The following is a 9,053-nucleotide window of genomic DNA, read 5'->3' as shown; positions in this document are numbered from 1 at the left end:
AATACTCACTGCTGGTTATATGATGCAATATTAACATTAACAACCTTTAAGATTTCTCTTAGTGATTTTCAGGTTTGCTGAGTATTGCATGTAACTGAGTTTTAACTGAGTTCAGGATACAAACCAGATTAGTTCCATTTAGTAAAAATGGGGATAATTTAGTAGGATAACAATTGTAAAATACATACATTTGTCTTTAAAAATACATGAGCTCAGGACACATTTTTGATGCTAAATATCTTTCCATTTCCTACTTTTTTCCTAAGCTTACATTGTTATTAGTTTTATAGAATATGCTTAGCATCTATACTTCTTACTGATATTTCTTTTCTCTTATCTTCATTTGCATGTTTGGTATTAAGGGTAAACCAAAAAGCAACAGAAAATGATCAGGTTACATTACTTATATTAATAATATTATAATATTATGATACTTGGATTAGGTTACTTACTACATTTTTTAGCAGGTAATTTGTGATTATATTGGATTACATTTTTAAAGCCTCCCAACCCTGATAGTTTTAGATTAGGTTAGATTAGATTGAACTTTATTGTCATTGTACAAGCACTAAGACAACAAAATGCAGTTAACCATCTAACCAGAAGTGCAAAAAGCAGTGCAAAAAAAGTGCAGAGTAATATACATATGTACAAAAAATAAAAAAAAACATTATATATATATATATATATATGAATGTACTACTAGCAAGATATATACAGTGTGAACAGCATTAACAGAATGAACGGAGTGAAGTGAACTGAGATAAATACAGCTATTAAGTTACAATACAAAAACACAGCAGTAATATTAAAAATCACAGTCTGACAGTATACATACAATAATATAATCAGCATGTTCAAGATTGTTATTTCTCAACCAACAGGATACTCCTTTAACCTGTAAGCCCTAAAACGGCCTCTAGGCGGCGCTGTTTCTATACTTGGTGGTGGCACACACACACACACACACACACACACGTGGAGCCTCACAGTCTCAGCTGAGGGCCTTAAAAACACGTCACTGTGTTCGCTACGTCAGTTGGAACGTCTTCTCCTGACACGTGACCCAGACCCGGAACTCGGTGACGTCCCAGAACAACAAAGATGGCCGGGATAGGAAGCAGCAACTACTGGGAAGGTAAGGGAGCGAAATGAGACTCGATTCACAGTAAACAGTGTGTGCAGCGACGTCTAGTATGTTGTCATGTTGTCAGCAGTTCATTTTCCAGTGTGGCTGCCGGCGCGTTTGTCCCACACGTCCCTGGTTTAAACATACGTGTCCCTACAACGACTAGCTAGCTAACACGTCGCCATGTAAGGTAACGTTATTAATTAGGCTGCTCTAAAGGGTTTATCAAGGGGACACACTGAGTCCACTGAGTCCACTGAGTCCACTGAGTCCACTGTCACACTCACTAGATGGTCATTGTAATGTTAATGATTGGCAAGTTAGCTCGTTTAGCTTACTCAATTGGTGCAGGTGGAATAAGCGTTGTTGTGCTCATAACGTTACTTTGGACTTTATGGCGACGAACTAAAACCGATCTGTGTGTTTTGATCTGTGTGTTTTGAGCTGTGTGTTCCTGTGTTCCTGTGTTACAGATCTGCGAAAGCAGGCCAGACAGCTGGAGAATGAACTTGACCTGAAGTTGGTCTCCTTCAGTAAACTGTGCACCAGCTACAGCAGCTCCAGGGATGGACGCCGGGGAGACTCGTAAGTTTTCTGTCCCACCTTCAGAGTCAACCACCGACAAAGCAGAAGTCTGTGTAGATTATCAGACATACAGGTGATGACATATTTAGAGGTCCAAGTGCTTCTGACTAATATTGGGTTAATGAAGGTAAGGACACATTTCACCTGATTGAGGTTTATAGGTTGAGTTCCCTTGATGTGATGGCTCAAATAGTAATCTTACATATGAAACAGGATTATTTGATTAATCAAATAGCAGTTAATAGACAATTAATCTGCAATTATTTTGATAATCTATTTATCATCTCTGTTTTTTTTCCAAGCAGAAATGATAATGTACATTTTTCACTATTGTTTTTTATTTAAAGACCCAATTATTAATCGTCTGATTAATTGATACAGAAAATAATTGTTAGCTGCGGCCCTAAGTAATTAAAGTCCTTCTCATTTGTGCTAGTGAAAGGATGCCTACCTAAAACCTATATAAAGGGAATAATCTATAAAAGGGTGTCCGTGATTTGAAAAAAAAATCACAATCACAGAACAAAAATTATCCCAACATTTGTTTAACAATCTCAAAGATCATTTAGGTGCACGATGTGGCCCGAGTTGTAGTGATCAGAGTGCCTGGACATGTGGTAGGAAGGTTGCTAGCACAGGAAGGTGTTGGCTGCAGGAAGGAAGTGTCTATGAACAATACATTGAATCCATACCAACTCCATGTGTGTTGTTCCCTAGCTGTAACAACCTAGGAGGGAGGCATGTGACGGAGAACTTCCCTGTAGAGATCTTGCACATCTTTCCTTTGGTTATTAAGCCACTGCTTTCTGAGCTGTGAGGATGAAACTTTGACTAGAATCAGCCATCTGCATATGAAAGATTCTTTTTAGCAAGTGGTGCTGGTTCTATCTCCTATCAAACAACAAGTTTACATCCTTACACATTAACTGAACACCACCCAGCCAAGAAACTACCATAACTACCCATGTAGTACATTGAGTACTGTAAGTTTCCCAGAGGATTGTCTTAGGTCATACATACTTTGGTGGCTAAGTGGATGGTGTTAATAAGACATTTTAAATTATTTATTAATTTATTATTTTCATTTGGACTTACAGACTACACTATTTGATCCACACAATCTGCGAAACAACTCAAATTAGAACCGAATATTTTTTAAATATTTAGCCACAAGAAAACAGTAAAAAGGTTCTTTTGCAACATTAATAAAAAAAATTGTACAAACATACAGCTTTCAGTCATCTAATTGCTCTCCATTCTTTGTTTCTCCTCCTCAAGGTCAGACACCACCCCATTGTTAAACAACTCTACCCAGGACAGGATGTTTGACACCATGTCAGTGGAGATTGAACAGCTGCTGGCCAAAGTAAGTAAATTCTCATGGGCCAGTGGCCCGTGAAAGGCCAGCAAAAAGACTGTAATAAGAACAGCATTGGATGTATGGCTTGTTTTTCATTACGTAAGGAGCAGACTGCAGGCTCTACTTCATGCTGAACCTGATGATGCTTAAATGTATTAACATGTATTCAGTTTAACTCAAAGATTTAGGATTCATAATATTTCTTTCATTCCTCCTGAGGCAGTTTAAAGGTAGACTATGCAAACAACAACAACAACAGGAGAGTAGAATTTAACTATACAATATCATTCCTGAAGTACATGAGATGTAAAAAAAACAACAGCTACGTTATAATAGAAATATTCTGCTGGTCTGATCACAAAAAGATACAATGCATTGATCCCTATAAAGTGCGATGAACGATGTATTAAAAAGTGTATGTCCTCCAATTGGTGCATGTTGTATGTTTATCATGTTTTCCATGCTTGTTGTATTGGGACTCTGTGTGGGTCTTTATCTTCTGTCTGTCCATCCATTTATTTTCCATCTCTCTGTCAGCTGACGGCAGTGAATGACAAGATGGCGGAGTACACCAACGCACCGGGCACAGCTTCTCTCAATGCTGCACTCATGCACACGCTCCAGAGACACAGAGACATCCTACAGGTTTGCCCTCTTATTCTTCTTAGTTTTTTCTCTTTTATTCTTCTTGCTTATCTATTTACTATTTTCTTCTATGTGTTTTTCTTTACATTTATTGTTTTAGGTATTCTCCAAATGAACCCCTTCTTCATTCTAAATTTAATTTGCTTTCTACGCAGGATTACACACATGAATTCCACAAAACCAAAGGCAACTTTTTGGCCATCCGGGAAAGGGAAGACCTGCTAGGATCTGTAAGGAAAGACATTGAGTGAGTACCACCTTTATGATTAATTTGACCATTCAATGCACAGAAGTATTGATAACTCATTCAGTAAATGGCCAGCACACAGTCTCTCGTTGTCTTGCTCACACCAAACTGTGCACGATATTGTATACAAAACAAATATTATGTGATGCATTACTTGTGTTTGGTCTTAGTGACAATGAAGGGAAAAAATTCCTTGGAGGGATAGTTGAACCTTGACTTCTACTTGGCACGCTCTGGGAAAATGTTGGCCATTAAAACGTAAGAAGATTCATGGCCTCTTTGGCCTTGTATTGAGAAAGGATGTCCTCTCCTCAGATTGGCTCTGTTGTGAGTGTATTGAAATGAGATGAAGGCTCCCCCAGACCATGACTCCTGTCGAGTTTTTTTTGTAATGGCTTATTGATCTGTAAGACGCAGCAGTGAGCCTACGGTGTGCACTGCAGGATTCCTATTGATCCCCCTCCATCCAGCGAGTCTGCAGATAGCCTGCAGATACCTCACACAGTCATACGTGTTCCGTAGGCCTCACCATCACTTTACGGTAGATCGTAACTCTTTCTCATTAAGATCTCAGAGTGCAACTTTAAAATTTAATTCTAACAGTGTTGTTAAATCCAGAGACTTGATAACACCACATACATACTTTTTCCCAAAATATTACTGGTATTATTATTGTTGTTGTTATTGCTGCCATTATTTGTATGATTGTTATTGTAAGATAGGGCCCATTAATTCCAAAGTTAAAGAATGATTATTTATTTTTGTAAATTAATTAATTAATTTCCAGAAGACTGAGTTAAGCAGTTTATTATTGATCCCTGTAGGGAAATTCATTCTTCATTTGACCCATCCTAAGTATTAGGAGCAATGGGCAGCCACTGTGTGGCACCCGGGGACCAATTCTGTTTCTAAGCCAGTGCCTTGGTCAAGGGCAGTGACTAGAGAATTAACCTAATATACATGTTTTGATGCTGGTGGAAACCAGAGCACCCAGTAGGAAACCCATGCAAACAAGGAAGGTGAACATGGAAACTCCACACAGTCCCAGCTGGGATTCAAACCTGTACTCGGACTTTCTTGCTGTGAGGCGAGTTGCTAAACACTGAGCAGCCGAGTTGAGGAGGAACATGCCACTTCTCCTCTCAACAGCCTTCTTTCTTTATTCGTAAATGAACAAAGTTAAGTTAACCTGTTTTATAACTAAGTGTATCAGTGCACCACCAAGCTGTTATTATCTAATGATAATTTATAGTCGCAGCTGCACATAATCTAATTTTAACTGTTTGTCTACGCATTTAGTAACATGCTGTTTCACTCAATCTTCTTATTAAATCACAAAGCTAAAGAGTGCCACTGACCCTACTAATGGGCTCAGTGCTGATGAATCTAATGCATAGAAATGAGCCGGTGTTGTTGACCCGGTGTGCAGCCTAACAATGACTAATGTGCAGGGGCCGCTAATGAGAGGACCATCTGAGCTTACAGGTAGAGGAATTATAACTGCTGCTGTTACGGCACAGTGCAATGAGACGTTGAGTCGTACTGAGAGAATTTCTTTTGAATAGCAATATGCCCTTACCTCCCTCACTTATCTTTGCTGATGGAGCATGGGAACGTGATAAGGTAGGACTTGAGAATATGTGAAAGCAGACTTATCCTGAACAGCTGGAAGGCTAAAGACTAAAGTCTGAAATAGTTCAGAACTTGCATCATAACAACAGCATGATAATAAACCTGTTTCACAGTCCGTTTTTAAACTTAATATATTCTGGATTGAGTTGTGTTTGGAAAGCAAAATGTTCTGAGATCTGTTGGCTTTCGTCCATGTATACAATGATGGATGTTTATGCTGCAGCTGAGCCATTGTCCCTTTTGTCAGGTAGAGGGCAGTAGAGATCTTGGTCATGTAGTAAACCTGGCCAGGACCCTGTTCTGTACATTTTTTTTATGTGTATCAGTGTTGTTTACACTGCACACACAAAAAAAAATCCATACTTATTAAAAGAAATAGTGCACACTGTCTCATTTATACAAGCACGTAAATGAGCAATAAGACGTTTTATCAAAATCTCATACACACACACACAGCTACACCATTCATAACAGTAGAATGGAGCGCAGCTGAGCTCAGACCGAACGCCCCCTGTGCTCCTGCTTTCATTTTAAATGTCAGCAACAAAAATGACAGCTTGCCTGTGATTTACATTGGTGCCCTTTTAAAAAGCCTTGCTGGAGTGATGAAGCTGGCTGTCGGTACAGGAAATTCTAGCCCCACAAAGACATCAGCTCTGCCAGTGAGGCGGCCAGCTTGGTCTCAAGGCAGCCACTGTGGAGTGTGCTGTGTGTGCACTGAATATAGTATTTCCATTCAATGACTTTGGATGGCGCACTGGGGATGAAGTAGGCACATTTGTTCATGGACTGCTTGCGGTGATCTGGGTGGGGTAGGATGTTTATGGTGTATGTCTGTGCATACCCTTATGTTTCATGGTCCCCCCCTCCTCCCCTGCTCTTTATCTCGTTATCGCCCAACAGGAGGGTGGGGCCGTGTTAAATGAGCAGAAACCCAGGAGAGCACTGGGAGTCAGCTGTTCAGAGATGCTGATAGCTAGAGTTGCAAAAGAGAATGGGTGTGATATGTTCGCTCTGTGAATGGTATAACAACCCATCCATATACTTTTACTGCTTTGCTGCCAGATAGCTCATTAATAGAGCACATCGCTTCAGTTCTGTTTCTTCATTAACCTGAGATTGTACAATGCTATCAATATGTGGATAGAATCAGTGGTCTCTTACATAGATAATCGATAGAGTGGTATAAGAATTCTAAGCCATCAAAATCAATAGTTTATTAACCGTTCTAGGCTGCCGCCCATTCACTCTGAACTGTTGGTTGCTTTGTACCAGAAGCCGAGCGTCTCCTTTAGCCCTTTCCCACTGCCCAGTATGGGATGTTTAGCTATGTTGTGGCATGTTGAGCATTTCCACTGCTCGCTTTAGAGGAGGGAAGAACCAGACTGGCTCACGATGCATTGCTCTGTTTCGGAACAAGATGACCATCTCTGTCCTTCCAAGTTGTGTTGTTGCAGTAAACTTCCTGGTTTAACATGCATGATCATGCAAATGACCAGAGAAGAGGAACTATATAATGCAAGGTGGTCTGTTTCACTCCTACCATCCTGTTTTTACTTTCAACCAACCGGCAATATCCTGTTTTCTGATTTGGCTTACTACAAGTATACTTGTTCTCTGTTACTACTAATACTAACCGAACATGTCCTGCTGCTGCTTGCTTCACATTAAGAGCTTTCCATTGGTGAACCACAAGAAAGCTTTTACTGTAAAGCAGGTAGAGGGAATGCAGTGGTATTGGCCCTGACTGCTATTTCATAAAAAATGGTGTACACAGCGGTTATGCCAGTGCTTTTTGTCAGTGGATCAGACTTAATATGCCAAGAATTAGTAAAAGAAGAAGTAGCCAAACTGTACTAGTAAGATAAAGAGCTGTAGGCCACGTGTGTCAAAACTAGCCAACCATTTTCAGCTCTGGTCTTTTGACTGTGGATGAGGAAAAGAAAAGGTGGTGGTGATGGAAAAATGTCTGGGTATCCATTCAGGTAGCTCTTTCCCCGAGCGAGTGATTCTGGTGCCCGCTGATATGAACCGACTCATTGGTGCGACTGTGAAAGCTACAACCTGTGATCAGGCTCAAGGCTGTCGACTGTCAGTTAACTGTCAGATTTGTCTGTCAGGATCCCTGAAATAAGACTTTATTTCCAGGTATCTGGGGAATGGTTGTGAAGTCTGGATCTTTTTTTAAGTTTTTGACTTAGATGCCATAACTAATCATTGCCTGAAGGCAGAAAATGTACATTCTCTCACTGTTTTTCAAATGTTGTGTCACATATCACCATAGCAAATATTGTCCTATAACTTTCTTTAATTTGTAACTTCATTCAAAGTGTTTTACCAGTCTATCTTCGTGCCCTTTTCAGGACATACAAGAGTGGCTCCGGGGTCAACAATAGAAGAACGGAGGTTTTCCTAAAGGAGCACGAGCACCTGAGGAAGTAAGTTCCCACCTCCTTTCTTTGCCATATTTGAAGAATGTGAAGTAATCAAGACTCAACGTTTTTTAATTCAATCAGAGCAGAGTTTTTAAGGATATTTATTAGTTTTGGCATATAAATCCCAGCAGTTTAAAGCAGAATATAGCTGCCATTTTTCCAGAGCTGTACAGCCTTTCCTGGCAAAGCAGTAGCCTCAGCTTTCCAGAAATCAAAGCTGGGATAACTCATCTTAATGGTGCAGCACAGCCATTTGAAATAACACTGGTTACTGATGTTCGCTTGTCAAGCTCTGGCACTCCTTGGCACTTTACCTCTTTATGCTTTTTCTCTCCAGCAGATAGGAAGTCACTTTTTCACAATGTTACGTTCATTAATCTAGAGTTTGTTGTATACTTACATTTTTTTAACTCAAGTGCTTTCCTGGCTAGTTAGGACAAAAACCTTTTGTGCTTTACTTAACACCCTGTTGAAGAAGATATTGGAAGTAACAGGTTTAGATTTAGTTGTGGGGTGGACTTTTCACTTTATTTCTGTGACACATTATTCAAAGTAAGCTAATTCACTAAACATCTTTTGCACTCTATTACATAACTCTGCATCTCAAAGCTGTTAAGTTAGGCATACTTAGACTTTTCATTCTGACACAGTAGGTCAAACCGTGATCTGCCAGCAACCTCATTAGTGCCCTACTATCATTTGGCTGACTCTCGAGCACTGCAGAACAGCATGACGTAGCAACGTTTGCAAAATCTGTATGTGTGTACCTGTGTGTGAGAGGTGTGAGAGGCACCCTGTGTGGAAAGTAAAATTGGATGTCAGCAGGACACACACACAAAACTCACACACACTTGCACTCATACATTCAATCAAAATACAAATAAACCACAGAAGATCTTTTAACTTTGCTCAGGCTTGAATATCCCATCTGATAATTTGAACACAGCTAACAAATACAAAGCAGCCTGATTGATTCTCTCTTTGGCTAGATGTTTGTTTTCCTGTTTCAACCTCAAAGGA

General features: G+C 39.8%; 1 protein-coding gene across 1 annotated transcript in view; it reads left to right on the top strand.

Annotated features, from left to right (window-relative positions):
* The first annotated feature begins 1,048 nt into the window (after positions 1 to 1,048).
* Positions 1,049 to 9,053, top strand: part of gosr1 (golgi SNAP receptor complex member 1) — a 20,681-nt gene continuing 12,676 nt past the window's right edge. Inside the window, exons 1-6 of the mRNA XM_035680004.1 lie at positions 1,049 to 1,138; positions 1,603 to 1,714; positions 2,993 to 3,080; positions 3,612 to 3,719; positions 3,875 to 3,966; positions 7,962 to 8,036. Of these exons, the coding sequence (XP_035535897.1) occupies positions 1,105 to 1,138; positions 1,603 to 1,714; positions 2,993 to 3,080; positions 3,612 to 3,719; positions 3,875 to 3,966; positions 7,962 to 8,036 (509 nt within the window). The 5' untranslated portion in view covers positions 1,049 to 1,104. The remainder of the gene's footprint in view (positions 1,139 to 1,602; positions 1,715 to 2,992; positions 3,081 to 3,611; positions 3,720 to 3,874; positions 3,967 to 7,961; positions 8,037 to 9,053) is intronic.

Source organism: Morone saxatilis, unplaced genomic scaffold, assembly GCF_004916995.1.
Source record: "Morone saxatilis isolate NCDOM2014 unplaced genomic scaffold, NCSU_SB_2.0 Contig8, whole genome shotgun sequence".
Lineage (NCBI taxonomy): Eukaryota > Metazoa > Chordata > Actinopteri > Moronidae > Morone > Morone saxatilis.
The sequence above is the reverse complement of the archived record's forward strand: the minus strand, read 5'-3'. Positions and strand labels throughout refer to the sequence as shown.